The 21,411-nt window shown below is 42.7% G+C and overlaps 2 protein-coding genes and 1 long non-coding RNA gene across 5 annotated transcripts in view; 1 reads left to right on the plus strand and 2 right to left on the minus strand.

Annotated features, from left to right (window-relative positions):
- Positions 1-21,411, minus strand: part of LOC148123718 (uncharacterized) — a 194,116-nt gene that overhangs the window by 101,894 nt on the left and 70,811 nt on the right. The gene's annotated exons all lie outside the window — the stretch shown is intronic.
- Positions 5,805-18,545, minus strand: LOC148123719 (GTPase IMAP family member 7-like). 3 transcript variants are annotated; one of them, XM_087918975.1, is made up of 3 exons: positions 18,536-18,545; positions 10,494-10,596; positions 5,805-6,850 (listed from the first exon to the last, which is right to left on the minus strand). In XM_087918975.1, exons 2-3 carry the CDS (start codon positions 10,510-10,512, stop codon positions 6,189-6,191), a joined length of 681 nt encoding a protein of 226 aa, XP_087775101.1. In that variant the 5' UTR covers positions 10,513-10,596; positions 18,536-18,545; the 3' UTR covers positions 5,805-6,188. The 3 variants fall into 3 exon arrangements, with proteins under 3 accessions (XP_087775101.1, XP_087775099.1, XP_087775100.1); XM_087918973.1 differs by lacking the exon at positions 18,536-18,545 and adding an exon at positions 17,437-17,674 and having other exon boundaries at positions 10,494-10,599; XM_087918974.1 differs by lacking the exon at positions 18,536-18,545 and adding an exon at positions 17,437-17,519.
- The window catches only part of LOC113453370 (GTPase IMAP family member 2-like), a 132,179-nt gene continuing 129,329 nt past the window's right edge, over positions 18,562-21,411 (plus strand). The window contains exons 1-2 of the mRNA XM_087918953.1: positions 18,562-18,714; positions 20,358-20,400. Of these exons, the coding sequence (XP_087775079.1) occupies positions 20,364-20,400 (37 nt within the window). The 5' untranslated portion in view covers positions 18,562-18,714; positions 20,358-20,363. The remainder of the gene's footprint in view (positions 18,715-20,357; positions 20,401-21,411) is intronic.

A 21,411-nucleotide genomic window follows, 5' to 3' on the forward strand; every position in this document is an offset into this window, starting at 1 on the left:
TTGCATCAAATCTCTGCCCCACAAGTTAACGTGAAGGCGCAAAACAATCGGTTGAAATGTGCAATAGCACTTCCCTGCTTTGTTTTGGCAGAAAGAATCCTCCTACTAACCCGTGCGTCTTGAAGTCCTCCGACTCCTCGAACAGACGGTGTAGGATCCGTCGGCCACTCCCTAGGCCACTCACTTTCGCTAATCACGAAACATCTACTCCAGTGTCCAGTAATCCAATAAACTGTCTGCCTTCAACCAAAAGAATTAATTTTGGTTTCTGATCAACCTTGACATTTTGCATGATGGAAAACACACTAGACTCACTAAACATATCTGTAGATCCAAATCCACCCTGGCGAATTCTATCTGACTCCCCAAAAGACAGATATGGCAAAACTAAAAGCTGTGCAAAACAATCCCCTTTTTCAAAGATTGAGGAACAGGTGAATGAACTTGAATTTTGATCTGACCCTCATAATCCGAATCAATAACCCCAGGAACCACAAACAATTTACGCTTATGAGCTGATGATCTAGGAAGAAGAAGACCCACAGAAGCCGGAGGCAACGGTCCATAGAAATCCGTTGACCCTAAACAAACTACATGTGGATATCCTAGTTCCAAATCCTCAGCTAATGGAAGATCAATTCCTGCTGAACCTTTGTAGCTGGTGACCATATTTGATCCCTACCTCTTTCTGGTGGCTCCAACCCTTCGGACATTACTTCACTCTTTAGAGTAGGGAGAATGCCCGATCCTGCTTCCTAGTTTTTCCCTCAGAATGAAGTCTGCACTGATTTGCCCAATGGTATCCTTTCTTACATTTCGGGCACACTGATTTAGGACGAGCACCCTGTCCCAGTAATCTCTTTTTTTGCTGACTTTGACCCCCCAGGAGCCCGACATTGCGCTTTAAAATGTCCAGGCTTCCCACAATTGAAACAAGTGCCTTTATTATTTCCTGCCTGCAGAGCCAGAGCTAAAGTCTCCATGTTAAAAGTCTGACTCCCCACCTTTCTACATCGTTTATCAAATCGGCAATCTCTCTCTCTCGCTCGCGATAAGTGGATTCAGAATCTTTTTACAATCTGCATTTGCCTGTTCTACTGCTAACTTCAAAAGCAATTCATTCGGGCGAATTGATTGTCAATTTGCCTTTCAATAGCCACTTTCAATCTGCTAATGAAATTTTCATAGGGTTCATTGTTTCCTTGTTTGATGTTAGTAAAGGTCTTCTCACCACCTTCTCCGTCAGGGAGAGCCCGTACGGCTTGGAAAATTAACTGTGGGAGAAGAATGAACCCCTCCTCTGGCATTCCATCTCGCTGTAATTCCACTGTTGTAAAATTACCAGCTCCATAAAGCTGATCTGGAGTAACATTTGCTGTTCCCCTTTGAACTGCCAGCTGTCTCCATTTCTGATCTAACACCAAATATTGAGCTGGAGTTAGAATCATATTAAATAAAGCTCTCCAGTCAGCCGGAATCATTTTATTTCCATAGCCAACTGCTTCTAACAGTGCCTGAGTATATGGCGATCTAACACCATACTCTTTTGCTGCTTGCTTAACTTCCTTTAAAATCTTGAGAGGTAAAGGCTTCCACACTCTCTGCGGATTTAAAGCAACATCCACACCAATTTCTACTGGATTAAGTTGAATCTCCACTCCAAAATCTACCAAATCATCTCCTGATAATTCCCCTCTATCTGTTGCTTCTTGAATAGCTGCAGTAACTGCATCTACTTGAACTCTTAAAGGCAAACTCTTATCTTCTGACAAAGTATTTTCAGTGCCTGACAGTCCTCTGGATTTATCTGGAGGTGCTGTCGGTGGCAATATACGTACCGCATGGTAAGGCGGCAAACCTTCTTCGGGGGTGCTAGGAGCGGTTGTTCATGAGTAGCTAACGCTTCCATAAGCACCCTCCAGGTTAACAAAATTGAAGAAGGGCACGAGGCTCCTCGTGCAAAAATTTCCCTATCTTTTCCAGGACTCTACTTTAATACTACCTCCCTCTGGATAACACGGAATATGTTTCCAAACATACTGTAATAAGTCCTCAATTTCTTTCTTTCCTACTGCATGTCCTCTACTATGAACTCCAAACTTAAAACTATTCCCAGTGATCTCTCTCAATTCCCTGAGGTGCTTTGTCTGAGCTTTCGAGAGACCTCCTCCCATACTCACGAAAAGAATCTGTCTCCGTCCAGCGAAGAAGATGAGGCCCAGTCGGCGTCATGACGATGAGTATAGGATGCAGGAAGCGTATAGCTTTCAAGCTATCACGCGCGAAAGCGTATAGCCTTCAAACTATCACGTCGGGGTCACCACTTGTGGTGGTCTGACATTTGAAAAATGAGAGACGCAGGGAAACGTCTGAGCAAATGCCAGCCCGAGAGAACTCGGGTAGCAGTATTTATTAAGAAAATGCAAGTACAAAATCAAAACAATTACCTCAACATTATTATCTCAGCCGGGCCTCAGCAAAGTGATAAAGTTCCCGTGAGAATATCCAGGCACCAAAGGTCTCATGGGAATGGCTCGGCTGGGTACTGTGAACTTTTACCCACATTCCTGGTCTCTAAGCTTTGCAGACCCCAACAGGATCAAACTCCCATCATAAAGACACTACTGCCCTCATGAGGAGCGTTTGTGATACCCCCAGATCTATACAAAGCTGTACGAGGACTTGCAGAATATGATATATTACCACACAGGAGGAGCCCCCGATAGAATCATACAATTGGAAGGGATTTGGGAGGTCATCTAGCCCAACCCCCTCCTCAAAGCAGGAGACCCGTACAGAAAAGCCTCGAATGAAAGCGTGGGAAAGGGACCTCGGAGGTCCTCTAGACAACCAAGCATCGTGTTAAGTTTTTTTGCGGCTCTCGCTGCGCCAACAACTGACTCACGTTTGACAGGATCGCCCACTAGGACTCCGAAGTCCATCTCTCGGGGATTGTTTGCGAGCCAGGCTTTTGCCCCTTCAGTTCTCGTCACTTTTGGTTTTCCCCGCCTAGGTGTAAACCGTTGTTTTGTCTCCGCCTTAATTTTTGTTTTCCGATAGTTTAAATCACACACACATAAATCAGCATTATCCATTAAGCCCATTATCACCTTTGCTTTTTGTATTGACTTTGGAAGTGTTGAATAGAAATATTAGAGAGGACCAAAATATAAAAGGAATGAAAATCAAGAAGGAGGAATTTAAATTGCAAGCCTTTGCGGATGACTTGGTTTTCATTCTGGATGATTCTCCAGAGACAGCTCTAAAACTATTGGAAAAGATAGAGACGTACGGTGAGATGGCTGGTTTGAAAATAAATAAAGATAAAACAAAGATTCTGACAAAGAACATGCTATTAAAACAAAGAGAAGAACTGGCAGACTTATTGAAAATTCAAGTTACAAACAAGGTTAAATATTTGGGGATACGTTTGACATCAAGATGTATCACATTGAAAGAGAATAACTATATTAAACAGCAGATAGCATCTGATCTGCAGAAATGGGAAAACCTACAATTGTCATTGATAGGTAGAATTTCAACAATCCAGATGAATATTTTACCCAGAATTTTATATTTGTTCCAAACAATACCAATTAGGCTTGGCAAAGATTATTTTGAAGAATTAAATAAAACTGTGTTGAAGTATATATGGCAAGGTAAGAAAGCGAGAATAAAATTAAAACTTTTACAAGATGCTAGAACTAGAGGAGGATTTGGCCTTCCTAATATGGGAGTTGTATTACCAAGCTGCAAATTTAATGTGGGCCAAAGAATGGATAACATTAAGAAAGACTAGACTGTGGACATTAGAAGGACGTGATTTATTACTGGGCTGGCATGCTTTTCTGTGGTATAAGGGAACAAAATGGCAGGGCTATTTTAGAAGGCATAAGGGAATCTTTATGGTTGAATTGGGAGAAGATTAAAAGACGATGTTATTTGAAAATCCCAGTCTGGTTATCAACTATTGAAGCTTTTTCTTATCCTATAACATATAAGAAGGAACGAACAGTTAAATATGGGGAAATATTGGATGAAAAGAGTGAACTTAAAATCGTGCAAAACTGTCGCAGCGAGCGACCGGTCCGTTGTTCCGTCTGCGTTCTTTCGCTGCCTATGGAATTCCCCGCAGGGAAGAAGTTTAGAGGGACCCTCGCAAGGGTGAATACCAATAACAGACACCAGACATCTGATTGTTTTCATAGGAGGGAGCACTTCACACCCGAGGCAGATGGATTGACACAGGCAGCAGCAGCCGCAGCAGGAGGAGGGGGAGGAGGAGAAGGAGGGGAAGCTGGAGAAGGAGCCCCGGGTGCTCTGTACAAACCTCATTTATTATCTTCTTTCAAGCGGGTGGGGGAGCATCCAGGGGGTAGCAGAGTTTTACCTTATATGGAAGAAGATCATAAACAAAGAACAAAGTATGTGATAGTTTGCAAGCTTGCAAATATGCTTATCATACTGGGCTAGCGTGTCCTGGGAAGAAAAGTAACAACAGTCAGTGTTTTGTGATATTGAAACATTTTGCAGCTGGCTAAAACAAGGTCATTAGATACGTGCAAACATCCCTGTATCCGTGTTTGACAATGTCTGCTTAATGGTGGAATAGCTCTGCTTAATGGTGGAATAGCTACACAAAACCTAGAAGAACAAGGTAAAACGATGAATTGGTTCTCATATGCGCAAACACACTCAAGGTATGTTAAAGATTCTAAAACGGAGGGATTTTATGATAAATTGACTGACTTAGATAGGATTTTGACAGGTACTGATGAAAAAGTGATCAAAAAATTATATAGTTATTTGCTGGAAATTAAACTAGAGGAAGAACAAGTTAAAGAAACGATGATTGCTTGGGGGAGGAATTTTGGATATGGGATTGATTTAGAGAAATGGCAAAAATTGTGGTCTCGAAATTGTAAAATGACAATGTCAACAGCATATAAAGAAAATTTGTATAAGATGTTTTACAGGTGGCATTTTCCCCCTAACAAGAATAGCAAGAATGTTCAAGAATAAATCTGAAAAATGCTGGAAATGTCATCAGATACCTGGCTCATATTACCATATGTGGTGGAATTGTGAGGACGCTAGAAAATATTGGACTAGAATTCGCATATGGTTGGAAAAAATGACAAAGAAACATAGATTTGAAACCAGAGATTTTTTTATTGGAAATCTAACCTGATACATATAATAAACATTTGAAGTATTTGATTGTAAATGTATTAACAGCGGCTAGGATTGTATTTGCTAAAAATTGGAAGAGTGAGAAAATACCATCAGAGGAAGAAATTATTAAGAAAATATTGGATTGTGCTGAAATGAGTAAATTGACATTTGAAATTAGAGAACAAGAGGATAAACAATTTTATGAAATTTGGGATCTTTTTTATCAATGGTTAGATAATAAAATATAATAATAGAATATTTAGAAACTTAGGAAATAATGAACATATATTTCTTTTTTTTTGATACTATGTTTATAAAATTTTATTAAGATAGACTTGGCAAGATTTTATTATTTGTTATAAAATAAATTAAGTAAATTATAGTTACCTTGTTAAAGTATGAATTAATAAAATTATAGTCAAATGATTGTTCAATAATGATATCAGGCTATATAATTGTAGATTGATAATATGAGCTATTATGTAAGATAACTACAATGGAGACTACGAAATGGATGCACACAAAAAAGTGGTAAACCCACCGATACACTGTCTGTAAATTCATGAAGGAGGATGAGGTTTTTATGTTTTACTTTTTTTTTTAAAAGAAAACAACCAAACTCTGACAGCTCCAAAGCATAGTAAATTTATTGATTTATTTAGTAAATATATATATAGAGAGAGATTATATAGATATAGATATATAGATATATATATCAACACTGCATCCAAATTTAGTATTAGGTGATTGTCCCGGTTTATATATTGCCAACCCAACTGTTAGGGGACGATCATTCCTAACAACGGTCTCCGCTCGCAGGAGTGGACCTTCGCACGCGAGTTCTTGCCTGTCCGAGTGGAGCGTCACGCACCTGTGCGGGCCCGTTCCTTCCGCTACACACTCCAAACAGAACAATTCCCCAAACAAAATACACACACCCCCTCCTAAACAAAAACTCAATCAATCAATCAACAATTCCACTCCCGCAGACAATCGGAGGACGACGCTCCGTATCACAGGAGGGAACATGGCCACCGCGGCCAGCTCTTTTGGTCCGCCTCCAACATGTCTTTGGTGTAATACGGCATCGGCTCGTTCTTCTGTGCGAGCTCGTCCACCATCTGGATCAGCTCGTCCACCTGAGCCTGGCGTTCCGACCCGACCGCCCGGTTGTTAAAAATCAGGCACCGGTTACCGCAACTCTTAATTTGCGACCGCAGGAGCTCCAAGCCGTCGTCGTTGTCGTCGGACAGCAGGTCATGAAGAGAGCGTCCCTCCAGCTCTTCTTTGTAGGTGAACAAGACGATCATGTACGCCTTGGCTTTGAGGCTGAAGATGTCGTTGATGAGCCGGGAAAACTCCAACTCTTCCTCGCTGAAATGGGTCAGGCGGATGACTTGGACGATGGCGTGGGGTCCCGGTGCGCATACCTCCATGCACCGTTTGATCTCGGCACAGGTCGCCTGCTCCGAGTGCTCGGTATCGAAAAAGCCTGGCGTGTCAACTACAGCCAGGCGCCTCCCGTCCGGCAAGATCTCCGTGGCAATTTTGCAGTTGGTGGTGATGGAACTCGAGGCCCTCCGGGACGGGAAGGCGTCCACCCCTAAAATGGTGTTTCCGGTCGCACTTTTCCCGCTGCCGGTTTTGCCCACCATGACGATCCGCAGCTCCGGAACTGAAAGGAAGAGAAGGAATAAAATTGGTCAACGGCATGGACGTCCTTCCCGCGGGAGGGAAGATGAAAATTTCCACCATTCTCCTAACTACAATCACAGAGGGGGAAGGGACCTGGGAGATCATCCAGCCCACCCCCCTCTCCAACAGGAGACCTTACGTAAACTCAGAGAGCGGGAAGGGGGCCTGGCAGGTCATCTAGAAGAACCCCCAGCTCAAGCAGGAGACCCTCGGAGAATTATTAGACTCACCGAGTCAGAAGGGAACTCGGAGGTCATCTAGTCCAACCCCCAATCCGAGCAGGAGACTTTTAGAGAATTATAGACTCACTGAGTGAGAAGGGAACTCGGAAGTCATCTACCCCAACCCCTTGCCTAAACAAAAGACCCTTACAAAGTTGTAGAACCAGAGTCGGGAGGCGACTTCGAGGTCATCTAGTCGAACCCCCACCTCAAGCAGGGGACCCTTAGAGAATTACAGAGCTGGGAGGGACCTCAGAGGTCCTCTAGTCCAACCCCCATGTCAAGCAGCGGACCCTTAGAGAATTATTAGACTCACAGAGTCAGAAGGGACCTAGGAGGTCATCTAGTCCAACCCCCAATCCAAGCAGGAGACCCTTAGAGAATTACAGACCCACAGAGTCAGAAGGGATTTCGGAGGTCATGTAGTCCAACCCCCAATCCAAGCAGGAGACCCTTACAGAGTTACATTGTTTGGAAGGGACCTCGGAGGTCATTTGGTCCAACCCACCCCCCACCGCTCGGGCAGGAAATCCTCCACCATGTCAGGCCAAACGGTTTTCCAACCCTTTCTTCAAAAAGCTGTTCCCTCTGCGCGTCCCTGCTGCGCTCGCCGCTGAAGTACCCCCGATCCAATCAGATTTGGGGGTTGTCGTTACCCCGGAGAGGTAACGGAAGACAGAGGAGATCCGGTCAGGGCTTTGGGGATATTGCAACCCCTTTTCCCAGCCGGCTAGACTCCTTTTTCCTAAGGCGGCGGAGCGGCGGTCAGCAATAGCCGCCACCAAGAAATCTTCAACCGGTTAAGACCGTGCAGGATGGAGAGTTTGAAAAGTGAAAGCGTTTTGGCTAAACCGGGACATTAAGATATATCCAAAGACCCTGGAAATCCGACTTTTGGAACGATATATTGTTTCCAAAGGAGGCTGTCAAAGCAGCGAACGAAAGCGCTGACAGGGAAAGTTCACTCTCCTTCCTTACGGAGATAGCAAACGGACACGGGAAAAACCTGCTTTTACATAGAAGGTCAAAATTAAAAGCTCTTTGTTGTAAGTGGGAAGGAGAGGACCCCCAAAAAATTATACTTTGTTGGAGGAGACGCTTGAAGATGATAAGACCAGAAATTAACTGTAATAAGGCTTTGAAATACATTTTGGGACTTTGTAACTGATACTGCCCCGGGAGGAGAAAGTCTAAAGGGAAGAAGAGGAGACATTTTGTGTCGGTTTGGATTGCTTGATGATGTCGGGACTTTTGGAAAGTACTCTAAGATTAAAAACATTTGGGTTGTTTTAAAAAAAAAAATAAGAAGAAAAAGCTTTTACAACGGCATTATCTGTGGATGAATGAAAAGTGGAATTGGAAAAATTAAAGGAAGAAGAACAAGAAGGCAAAAGCGCTGTTTCGGGAGCTGTTTTCCATTTTTTGGAAACGGCGATTTCTACCTACCAGAAAATACAACAAGAGGATTGGGAGGAAGAAGAAGCAGAAGAGGAAGAGGCCACCTTTAATGGACAAAAAACTCTTAATTAAGAAAGAAAAGAGGAAGAGGGGAAGGAGACTGGAGAATTTAAAAAAAGAGTTTAAAAAAAGAACCAAGCAAGAGAAAAATAAGGTGAAAAATCGATACAATCTCGGGAAGCAACAGAAAAGAGGAATACAACAGAGAGGGGAAGCTAAAAAGGTGGAGGTTTTAGGAGATGGTGGGGTAAAAAGGCCGGATTGGATAAGAAAGGAAGGGAAAAAGGGGGAAAAAGCCACAAAGGCTTGAAACAGGATGGAAAAAAGCAGATTTTTTTTAGAGACAAAGGGTAAAGTACAATTTAAAAAAGATTCTGCAAAGTATATAAGATAGTATTGTAGTATTTGTAGTTGAAATGGAAAACTGGAATATTATAAGATCTAACAATACTATTAAAATGTTAAAATGCTTAATAATGATAGATTTCAATATTGAATAAAACATTGAAGGGAATGTGTGAAATGTTTAACTATTTGCTATTGTTTTAATGTTATTATAAACTTATCACTTCAGTTTTTTAAAAATAATGTATTAAGCAGAATAAGAACGGAAATTATATATTTAACTATATTACAAATTTATCATTTTCCTACTATAAAATGTATTTGTATTTGAAATGGAAAACTGGAATATTATAAGATCTAACAATAATATTAAAATGTTAAAATGCTTAATAATGATAGATTTCAATATTGAATAAAACATTAAAGAGAATGTGTGAAATGTTTAACTATTTGCTATTGTCTTAATGTTATTATAAACTTATCACTTCAGTTTTTTAAAAAATAATGTATTAAGCAGAATTAGAATGGAAATTATATATTTAACTATATTACAAATTTATCATTTTTCCTATTTTAAAATGTATTTGTATTTGAAATGGAAAACTGGAATATTATAAGATCTAACAATAATATTAAAATGTTAAAATGCTTAATAATGATAGATTTCAATATTGAATAAAATATTAAAGGGAATGTGTAAAATGTTTAACTATTTGCTATTGTTTTAATGTTATTATAAACTTATCACTTCAGTTTTTTTAAAAATAATGTATTAAGCAGAATTAGAATGAAATTTATATATTTAACTATATTACAAATTTATCATTTTCCTATTTTAAAATGTAACATGTAGAATATACTAAGCAGAATCAGAATGGAAATTATGCATTATTTTAAGTGTTAAATTAAGGGGGAAGATAGAAGGCGTCATACTTCAACCAGTGATTCCAGGGGAAATTTTCTGTTAAAGATAAATAGATAATTGGAAAAGAACGGACGAAAGATACAAGCATAATGATTTTAAAATAAGATGAAATAAACCAAATAGAATCAAGAGAGTGAAACGAGGGGAGAAGTTATATAGAAAATATAGAATGGTAAATAAGAGAAGTCGTGGCATATATAAGGGGAGCCTGAATTTGATTTAGGTCTGCAAAAAAAGATGTAACCCGGGGCTAAGCCACTTTCCCAAAAGAAGTTTTATGTTTTGTGTGTTTATGTTGGATTGAGAACGAAGAAAACCTTGACGGAAAGAAATCTAATGGAATGAAAGCAAAGGGAGAAATAATGAGCAATTTGGAAAAGATATCTATGTGCTTAAATGGAAATGTGATAATGTGGAACTATGCCGTATAAAATAATGTTTCATTTGCCTTGTTAAAACCTATAAGTAGCTTTTAGAAAGGAGGGTTTACGTTCCTATGTCTTATGTTTTCTTTGTCTTTAAAAAAATTAATAAAATTTGTTCCAAAAAAAGAAGGCTGTTCCCCCTGCTGAATCGTTCTGTCCAAAATGGTGCTCAGGCATCGGGGTGGAGGCGGGTTGGACTAGATGACCTCTGAGATCCCTTCCAGGACATTTGGAAGCCCAAGATTTTACCCGATTCCGCTGCAGCCATGTTTGCCGGCGCTGGCACTGCTCCGCTGCCGCCGATCTTCAGGAAGCACAAGCGAAAGAGGGCGGGAGAAGGTTCCGGAAGCCTCTTCTGGCAGGACGGAAGGAACGAGAACAAAAGAGAAAGAAGACGAGAAGAAGAAGAGAAAACAGAGAGGAGAGGAAACGTGAGGTTGGGGGGTTTTTTTGCACACCGCGCTGAGTGTTTCCTTCCTGTTGTGTCTCCCAAGGCCTCCATTTTGCACACACGACAAATACGACCCCGAGGGAGGCCCACATTTCTTGGTGGCCGTGCTGGTTGTGGTTGTTCCCGGAGATTGTTGGACCCAGTTGTAAAATACTCATAAGATACAAAATGCAGAAGCAGTGTAGAGGATGAGGGGGAAGAGAAGTGAGGCAGGGTAACAGAGAGAGAGAGAGAGAGACAGAAATAAATAAATAAATAAGAAAGAAAGAAAGAAAGAAAGATAAAAAGAAAGAAAGATAAAAAGAAAAAGAAAGAAGAAAGAAAGAAAGAAATGAAGGAAGGAAAGAAAGAAATGAAGGAAGAAAGGAAGGAAGGTAGGTAGAAGAAAGAGAAAAAGATAAAAAGAAAGAACAAGGAAGGTAGAAGAAAGATAGAAAGAAAGAAGGAAAGAAAGAAAGAGAAGGAAAGAAAGAGAAAGAAAGGTAGAAGAAAAATAGAAAGAGAAAGAAAAAGAAAGGGAGAAAGAGGAGGAAAGGAATAAAGGTAGAAGAAAGATAGAAGATAGAAAGAAAGAAAAAGGAAGGTAGAAGAGAGAAAAGGAAGGAAAGAAACAGAAAGGAAGGTAGAAGAATGAAAGAAAGAACAAAAGAAAGAAAGAGTAAAGAAGTAGAAAAAAGAAAGATAAAAAGAATGGAAGGTAGACGAAAGAGATAGATAGAAATAAAGAAAGAAAGAGAAAGAAAGGAAGGAAGAAAGATAGAAGAAGGAAAAAAAGGAAGATAGAAGATAGATAGATAGATGGAGAGATAGAATGAAAGAAAGATGGACAAAGGAAGGTAGAAGAAAGAAAGAAAGATGGAAAGGAAAGTAGAAGATAGATATAGATGGAAAGATAGAAAGAAAGAAAAAGAAAGAAAGAAAGATGGAAAGGAAGAAAGGTAGAAGATAGAAAGAAAGAAAAAGGAAGGTAGAAGAGAGAAAAGGAAGGAAAGAAACAGAAAGGAAGGTAGAAGAATGAAAGAAAGAACAAAAGAAGGAAAGAAAGAGGAAAGAAATAGAAAAAAGAAAGATAAAAGAATGGAGGGTAGACGAAAGATAGATAGAAAGAAAGATAGAAGAAGAAAAAAAAGGAAGGTAGAAGATAGATAGATGGAGAGAAAGATAGAATGAAAGAAAGAAAGATGGACAGAAAGGAAGTGTGGTAATATATTCATCATATTCTGCAAGTCCTCGTACAGCTTTGTAAGATCTGGGGGTATCACAAACGCTCCTCATGAGGGCAGTAGTGTCTTTATGATGGGTGATTTGATCCTGTTGGGGTCTGCAAAGCTTAGAGACCAGGAATGTGGGTGAGAGTTCACAGTACCCAGCCGAGCCATTCCCATGAGACCTTTGGTGCCTGGATATTCTCACGGGAACTTTATCATCTTTGCTGAGGCCCGGCTGAGATAATGCTGCTGAGGTAATTGTTTTGATTTTGTACTTGCATTTTCTTAATAAATACTGCTACCCGAGTGCTCTCGGGGCTGGCAATTGCTCAGACGTTTCCCTGCGTCTCCCATTTTCAATTGTCAGACCACCACAAGTGGTGACCCCGACGTGATAGTTTGGAAGGCTATACGTTTCGGCGTGTGGGGAAGCCTTTACCTCTCAAGATTTTAAAGGAAGTTAAGCAAGCAGCAAAAGAGTATGGTGTTAGATCGCCATACACTCAGGCATTGTTAGAAGCAGTTGGCTATGGAAATAAAATGATTCGGCTGACTGGAGAGCTCTATTTAATATGATTCTAACTCCAGCTCAATATTTGGTGTTAGATCAGAAATGGAGACAGCTGGCAGTTCAAGGGAACAGCAAATGTTACCGCAGATCAGCTTTATGGATCTGGTAATTTTACAACAGTGGAACTACAGCGAGATGGAATGCCAGAGGAGGGATTCATTCTTCTCCCACAGTTAATTTTCAAGCCGTACGGGCTCTCCTGACGGTGAAGGTGGTGAGAAGACCTTTACTAACATCAAACAAGGAAACAATGAACCCTATGAAAATTTCATTAGCAGATTGAAAGTGGCTATTGAAAGGCAAACTGACAATCAATTCGCCCGGAATGAATTGCTTTTGAAGTTAGCAGTAGATCAGGCTAACGCAGATTGTAGAAAGGTGGGGAGTCAGACTTTTAACATGGAGACTTTAGCTCTGGCTCTCCAGGCAGGAAATGCTAAAAAAGAAACTTTTTCAATTGTGGGAAGCCTGGACATTTTAAAGCGCAATGTTGGGCTCCTGGAGGGGGTCAAAGTCAGCAAAAAAAGAGATTAATGGGACAGGGTGTGACCTAAATCAGCCTATATCAGATGCTCCTAAAGTTTTTACTGATGGAGAAATTTTTTTTTTTTTTTGGTGCTTGTGTTTGGAAAGATAAATCTGGAATTTGGCATACAAAAGTGACATCAGAGCAGAAGTCTGCCCAGCAGGCAGAACTTGCTGCTGTAGTTTTGGCTTTTCAAAATTTTCAAAATCAGGATTTTAATCTAATAGTGGATTCTTTGTATGTATATAATTTGTTACCCTTTGTAGCAGGTTCTTATTTGTCTCCTGGAATATCACCTAATATTCTACGTTTGCTTTTGTTGTTGCAAGGATGTTTGGAGCAGCGTGTGAATGTGTGTTTTGTTGCCCATATCCGTAGCCATAGTAAATTGCCTGGAATTTTATCACAAGGCAATGCCAAAGCTGACAGTGCTGTAACTTCAGTTCTCACTGTCCAGCCATGGGACAGCCATAGTTATTTTCATCAAAATGCTAAAGCGTTAGCACATCAATTCAAGCTTACTGCTGCAGAAGCTGCTGCCATAATTCAACAATGTCCAACTTGTTCAAAGCAAGGCACGGCTATTCCTATGGAGTCAACCCCAGGGGTTGAAACCTTCAATGATTTGGCAAATGGATGTTACTCAATATCCATCATTTGCACCTTGGAAGTATATACATGTGACTGTGGATACTTATTCAGGATTTCTAATGGCTACTCCTCAAAGAGGTGAAGCGGTTAAACATGTCATCAATCATTGCATTAAGACATTTTCAGTTGCTGGTACGCCTCAAACATTAAAAACAGACAATGGTGCGGCTTATCGGAGCACAGTCTTTGATCAGTTTGCAAACAGTGGTCCGTGGAACATAAATTTGGAATTCCATACAATTCCACAGGACAGGCTATTGTGGAGCGTTATAATGGCACGCTCAAGAACATATTAGCTAAATTAAATAAAAAGGAGGAAGCTCCTGGGGCTTCCGGCAATTCAAGATCATTTAAATCTTGCTTTGTATACTTTAAATTTTTAAATTTGTCTGGTAACCCCCTGCAGCGCGGCCAGCAGGCATTTTTCTTCCCCTTCTACAGATGCAGTGAGGCCTCGAGTGTTGGTGCGATTCCTTCCCGGATCCGGCATGGGTTCCCGCTGAGCTGATTACGTGGGGACGTGGTTATGCAGCAGTAGAACATCTTGGTCAAATTCGTTGGGTTCCTGGTCGTTGCATTCGGCCTGATCATTCACAAGCGCCTTCGCAGGTGCCAGTGAGGGAGGTTCCTGATTCTCAGGATGGCGTTCCTGAGGTTCCTGATTCTCAGGATGGCGTTTCCGTGGTTCCTGATTCTCTTGATGCCGGCAATCCAGGCGTGGCGCTGTGAAAGCTGGGAAAAGATGACTGCTTATCTGAGATTATCAACTTGTATGCAGCAGGTTCCTTTGGGGAATCGGACTAAATTAATCTGCAAACAGCGGCATCCTTTGATTTTTCCAGCATATTGGTCCTGGCATAAGGGTCAAGACATTCTTTACTCGGGACCTGATAAGGATATTATATCTTCAGCCTGTGCTACAACTCTGATTCTGTTTAATGTTTCTGTTTCAGACTATGGACAATATTGGTGTTAATTGGAGTTGCCTAAGTTACTTTACACAACCTCTCTTTCCATTCGTCTTATGCCTCCACGGACTCTAATACGGAGGCGGAGAGCTGCTATTATCTCAGAAACTAGAGACCTTGGTGATAATTTATGGAAGGAAAATTCCTACATCAAGGACGTTCGGATTGCAGCAAAGAGTTTAAATGTAACTAATTGTTGGCTTTGTATGCATGTACCCACCTTTGGGAATAGCTATGAACTATAGAGATATTCATATTTTAAATAATTTTACTGTTGCTATGTTTTATGATACTGTTAAGAATATTAAGATGTTAAATGAAGAAGTGTCTGAAATTCGCCAAGTTACTTTATAAAATTGTTATGCTTTAGATATAATGTTAGCTGCTAAAGGAGGAGTTTGTGCTTTAATTCATTCATATTGTTGTATTTTTATACATAATTATGAGCCTAACATTACAAGAACTGTTCATGATATGGAAGACCGCATAACTGAACACGAAGCAGGGAAAGATGGCTTTGATAAGTCACTTTGGGCTTTGCTATGGGATTGGCTTCCTGACAGCTCATGGTTACGTTTATTGTTTCAATTAGTTGTAATAATTGTTATTATACTTATTATGTTATGTTGCTGTAGTCAATGTATTCCTAATCTATTTCAAATGTGTGCCTCAGCTTTAAGTGTACGAAAACCAAGTTGCGAGGGAACTGTGTATTATGCCACTAAAACACCCCCTATCTTTGAATAAATAAAAAAGGAGGGAATGTGGTAATATATTCATCATATTCTGCAAGTCCTCGTACAGCTTTGTAAGATCTGGGGGTATCACAAACGCTCCTCATGAGGGCAGTAGTGTCTTTATGATGAGAGTTTGATCCTGTTATGGTCTGCAAAGCTCAGAGACCAGGAATGTGGGTGAGAGTTCACAGTACCCAGCCGAGCCATTCCCATGAGACCTTTGGTGCCTGGATATTCTCACGGGAACTTTATCATCTTTGCTGAGGCCCGGCTGAGATAATGCTGCTGAGGTAATTGTTTTGATTTTGTACTTGCATTTTCTTAATAAATACTGCTACCCGAGTGCTCTCGGGGCTGGCAATTGCTCAGACGTTTCCCTGCGTCTCCCATTTTTCAATTGTCAGACCACCACAAGGAAGGTAGAAGAAAGAAAGAAAGATGGAAAGGAAGGTAGAAGATAGATAGATACAGATGGAAAGATAGAAAGAAAGAAAGGAAGGTAGAAAGATAGATATAGATAGATAGATAGATAGATAGATAGATAGAAAGAAAGAAAGAAAGAAAGAAAGAAAGAAAGAAAGAAAGAAAGAAAGAAAGAGAAAGGAAGTAAGAAGGAAAAAGGAAGGTAGAAGAAAGAAAGAAAGAAAAAGGAAGTTGGAAGAAGGAAAAAGGAAGGTAGATAGATAGAAAGAAAGAAAGAGAAAGGTAGAGGAAAGAAAGATGGAAAGAAGGGAAGGAAGGAAGGTAGAAGAAAGTTAGAAAGAAAGAAGGAAAGAAAGAAAGATGGAAAGAAAGGAAGTTAGAAGATAGAGATAGATAGATAGATAGATAGAAAGAAAGAAAGAGAAAGGAAGTAAGAAGGAAAAAGGAAGGTAGAAGAAAAAGAAAGAAAAAAGAAAAAGAAAGAAAAAGGAAGTTAGAAGAAGGAAAAAGGAAGGTAGATAGATAGATACACATAGATAGATGGAAAGAAAAAGAAAAAGAGAAAGGTAGAGGAAAGAAAGATGGAAAGAAGGGAAGGAAGGAAGGTAGAAAGAAAGAAGGAAAGAAAGAAAGAAAGAAAAAAAGAAAAAAGAGAAAGGAAGGTAGAAGAAAGATAGAGAGAGATGGAAAGATAGAAAGAAAGAAAGAAAAATGAAGGTAGAAGAAGGAAAAAGGAAGGTAGAAGATAGATAGGTAGAAAGAAAGAGAGAAAGGAATTAAAGAAAGAGAGAGAAAGGAAAGAAAGAAAAAGAAAGAAAGAAAGATGGAAAGAAAGGAAGGTAGAAGATAGATAGAGATAGATAGATAGATAGATAGATAGATAGATAGATAGATAGATAGATAGAAAGAAAAAGGAAGTAAGAAGAAGGAAAAAGGAAGGTAGAAGAAAGATAGAAAGAAAAAAAAGAAAGAAAAAAGAAGTAAGAAGAAGGAAAAAGGAAGGTAGGTAGGTAGGTAGGTAGGTAGGTAGATAGATAGATAGATAGAAAGAAAGAAAGAAAGAAAAAGGTAGAGGAAAGAAAGATGGAAAGAAGAGGAAGGAAGGAAGGTAGAAGAAAGTTAGAAAGAAAGAAGGAAAGAAAGAAAGAAAGAAGGTAGAAGATAGATAGATATAGATTGATAGATGGATAGATAGAAAGAAAGAAAGAAAGAAAGAAAGAGAAAGGAAGTAAGAAGAAGGAAAAAGGAAGGTAGAAGAAAGATAGAAAGAAAGAAAAAGAAAGAAAAGGAAGTTAGAAGAAGGAAAAAGGAAGGTAGATAGATAGATAGAAAGAAAGAGAAAGGTAGAGGAAAGAAAGATGGAAAGAAGGAAGGAAGGAACGTAGAAAGAAAGAAGGAAAGAAAGAAAAACAGAAAAAGAAAGGAAGGTAGAAGAGAGAGAGAGAGAGAGATGGAAAGATAGAAAGAAAGAAAGAAAGAAAAAAAGAAAGAAAGAAAGAGGAAGGTAGAAGAAGGAAAAACGAAGGTAGAAGATATATAGATAGATAAAAGAAAGAAGGAAAGAAAGAAAGGAGAATAAATTTCCGTCCGATCGGCTCCTCCCCTCTCCCCCAAAGCCCCCCGCCCTCTCCCCTCCCCTCCCCCAAAGCCCCCTCACCGGCGTCTCCCTCGGGCCCAAAGACGGAGCGACGAAGCTTCTCGGGGCTGCGATGTCCGGAAATTCCCGACGGGGAAACGCCCCGCCCCGCCAGCTTCCCTCCCTCCAGTTCGCGCAGGCGCAGAAAGGCCAGTCTGTAAGTGCGGCTGGCGGAGCTTTCGCCGTCCCTCCTCTCTCCCCCGCCCGCGCCGCTTCCAGTTCGCGCAGGCGCAGAGAGGCCAGGCTGGAAGTGTGTCTGGCGGAGTAGTAGCGTTGCGTTTTACTCCTGGGAGTAGCTGGGAAAAGGGGATCAAGCCGGACGGGTTTTATGCCCTCTGGCCATCCAACCAAACCCGGAGCTTTGTTCGTTGGAAGCCGTCACGGGAGGGAAGACGGTGTTTAGCACGGGGGGGAGTTGGACTAGATGACCTCTGAGGTGCCCTTGCGACTCTCCTGTCCTCCTTTCTCTTCTTTTTTCTGATCTTGGCCTCCCTTGGCTCCCTTTCCTCCGAAGGAAACCCAGGCAGGGAGCGGGATGACAGAAGGACGGAAGAGTTGGAAGGGGGCCCTCGGAGGTCCTCTAGTCCGACAATCCCCCCCCCCCCCACGGCCTCCCAAGCCTCTTTTGGGTCGGGATTCTGACCCACCTCGTGTTTGGGGAGGGGTCTCCTCGGAAGTGGGAGGGAGGGAGGGAGAGAAAGAGAAAGGGGGAAAGAGAGAGAAAGAAAGAGTGTGAGGGAGAGAAAGAGGGAGGGAGAGGGAGAGAAAGGGAGAAAGGGGGAGAGAAAGAGTGCAATGGAGAGAAGAGAAAGTGTGTGAGGGAGAGAAAGTGAGAGAGAGAAAGGGAGGGAGAAAGTGTGAGGGAGAGAGAAAGAGGAAGGGACAGTGAGGGAGAGAAGGAGATGAAGAGAGTGAGGGAGAGAAAGAGGGAGGGAGAGAGAGGGGGAGAAAGGGAGAAAGAGGGAGAGAAAGAGAAAGTGTAAGGAAGAGAAAGAGTGAGGAGGAGAAACAGAGTAAGAGAGAGAAGGGAGAGAGAGGGAAAGACAGAGAGAGAAAAGAGAAAGGGAGAGAAAGAGAGGAAGAGAAGAGAAAGTAGCCAAATGAGGGGAGGAGCTGGGACGCTGGGAGTCTCCCTCCCCCGCCCCCTCCCCTCTTTGGGCGCTCCCAACTTCAGTTCTGCGCGGCGATCCGGGCGGGGAGAGACGGAGGAGCGACTGGCGGAGCTCTGGTGGCCCCTCAAGAGAAGCACCGAAGGTCGCAGAGAGTCCTCCCCCCCCCATCCTGGAAGGAGGAACTCAGGTTGCTCTCTCCCTCCCTCCTCCTAAGTCCCCCTCCCCTCCCGCAGGCAAAGGGGGAGGAGGAGGAGGGGGTGGAGGCTCCTCTAACGGGACTGCCCAGCCCTCCCCCCTCCCCAAATTCCCTCCCTCCCTTCCCATGGGGGCGCTGGGGGGGGTGGGAGGAAGTAGAAGAAGAGGGGGAGGGGCTGCAAAGTTTCTCCAAAGTTGGAGGGAGGGAGGGGGCTTCACTTCTGCCCCCAACGACCCCCCTCCCCCCTTTGTCCGGACAGAAGCCCCCCCCTCCCCATTCCCGGCCTCAAGAGGGGGGGAGGAGAGCGAAGTTTGGGCAGTCCGAAAGGGAATTGGGGTTGGGGGAGAGCAGAGGAGGGGGTTGGGCTAGCTGACCTCCAGGGACCCTTTCAAACTCTATGACGCTCTGATTCTGCCAGGGCTCTATAGGACGGCTTGAGCGGTGGGAGGGGGGAGGGGCTGGGCAGGGGGAGAGTTGGGCTAGATGACCTCCAGGGTCCCTTTGGACTGGGGGGTCTGTAGAATGGGCTGGGGAGGAGGAGACTTTCTCCTTTGGGGTTGTTCGCTTTTATTTCCTTCCCTCCTTCTTTCCTCCCTTATTTCCATCCCTCCTCCCCTCCCTTCCTCTTCCTCCCCTCCCTCCTTCCTCCCTTATTTCCATCCCTCCTTCTTTCCTCCCTTCCTATTTTCCTTCCCCTCTTCCTCCCCTCCCTCCTTCCTCCCTCCTTTCCTCCCCCTTTTTTCTCCTGTTTGGGAGAGAGAGCTTTGCCCTCCCTTTTCCTTTCCTTCCTCCCCTCCCTCCTTCCTTCCTTTTTCCCTTCCTTCTTTCCTTTCCTTCTTTCCTTTCTCTCTTTCGTTTCCTTCTTTCGTTTCCTTCTTTCCCCCTTTTCTTTCCTTCTTTCCTTTCCTTTCCTTCTTTCCTCCTTTCCTTCTTTCCCCCTTTCTTTCCTTCTTTCCATTCCTTTCCTTCTTCCCTCCTTTCCTTTCCTCCTTTCCTTTCCTTCTTTCCTCCTTTCCTTCTTTCCCCCTTTCTTTCCTTCTTTCCTTTCCTTTCCTTCTTTCCTCCTTTCCTTCTTTCCCCCTTTTCTTTCCTTCTTTCCATTCCTTTCCTTCTTCCCTCCTTTCCTTTACTCTCCTTTCCTTTCCTCCTTTCCTTCTTCCCTCCTTTCCTTTACTCCTTTCCTTTCCTCCTTTCCTTCTTCCCTCCTTTCCTTCCCTCCTTTCCTCCTTTCCTTCTTTCCTCCTTTCCTTTCCCCCTTTCCTTTCCTTTCCTTTCCTTCTTTCCTCTTTCCTTTCCTTCTTTCCTCTTTCCTTTCCTTCTTTCCTCCTTTCCTTTCCTTTCCTTTCCTTTCCTTCTTTCCTCCTCTCCATGCGAGCAGGAGACTCTATGGTGTGTGGGGGGAGAGAAACCAGCCTTCTGGACAGCGGAAGACAAACAAAAAGGATGCCAGGCTAGGAGGAGACTCTATGGTGGAGGACCTGGACTTCCGCTCAGCTCCAGAATGGAATGGGGACGAGGGGGCGGGGCTTCCGGTTAAGACCGGTATGGCTCTTGGGGTATCTAAGATGGCCGACCGTTCCAGACAAAATGGCTGCCCTGCCTCCTCTCTGACCTGCTCCTTGCTTCCCTTTCAGAGGCCCATGGAGGACCAGCGAGGGGCCGAAGCCAAGGAAGACGGTGAGGGGCACCAGAGGGGGACGCTTGGCCTCGGGGAGTGGCTGTTGAAGCAGGGCACGGAACGGGAGGGGACCTCGGAGGTCATCTAGTCTAGCCCCCTGCATGAGCACGAGGCACCCCCCCACCGAATCCTAGAATCCTGGAAAGGAACCTCGGAGGCCTTCTAGCCTGACCCCCCGACCCCTGGCTCGAGCGGGAGGACAAAATGAGGGAGGCGGAGGTCATCTAGCCCAGCCCCCTGCCCAAAGCAGAAGACCCAATACCATTTCAGACCAAGTGCCTCTCCGGTCTCTTCTAAAAAGAGATGGGAGAGCCACAAATTCTAGTGGCAAGCTGTTCCACTGGTTAATTCTATCTATCTATCTATCTATCTATCTATCTATCTATCTATCTATCTATCTATCTATCCTCTTTCTATCCATCCATCCATCCATCATCTGTATCAATCCATCTATCCATCTATTTATATATCTATCTACATCTACCATCTATCTTTGTCTATCATCAAACTATCATCAATATCATCTATCCACCTATATCTATCTATCTATCTATCTACTTATCTATTTCCATCTCTATCTCTGTACCTCTATCTGTCTGTCTGTCAGTCTGTCTGTCTATCTATCTACCTACCTACCTACCTACCTATTTATCTCTATCCATCTCTATCTATCTATCTATCCATCCATCCATCCATCTATCTATCTATCTATCTATCTATCTATCTATCTATCTATCTATCTATCTATCATCTCTCTCTCCACCCGTTGAATCCATGCCTGAATTCCATTCCAGCGGTCTAACTACACTCCGCCCTAACGCCGTCTCTCTGTCTTTTCAAACTCCCAGGAGACGATGCCGAACTCCGGCTCATCCTGGTCGGAAAGTCTGGCGGCGGGAAGAGTGCGACGGGCAACACCACCCTCGGCCTACCGGCGTTCGAGTCCCTCTTGGCGGCCAAGACCACCACCGTCGAGTGTCAAAGAGGCGCAGGGAACCTGGAAGGGGAGG

The sequence above is a fragment of the Pseudonaja textilis genome, unplaced genomic scaffold (genome assembly GCF_049901715.1).
Source record: "Pseudonaja textilis isolate UNSWEBS1 unplaced genomic scaffold, rPseTex1.2 PTEXSCF22, whole genome shotgun sequence".
In the NCBI taxonomy this organism is placed as follows: domain Eukaryota; kingdom Metazoa; phylum Chordata; class Lepidosauria; order Squamata; family Elapidae; genus Pseudonaja; species Pseudonaja textilis.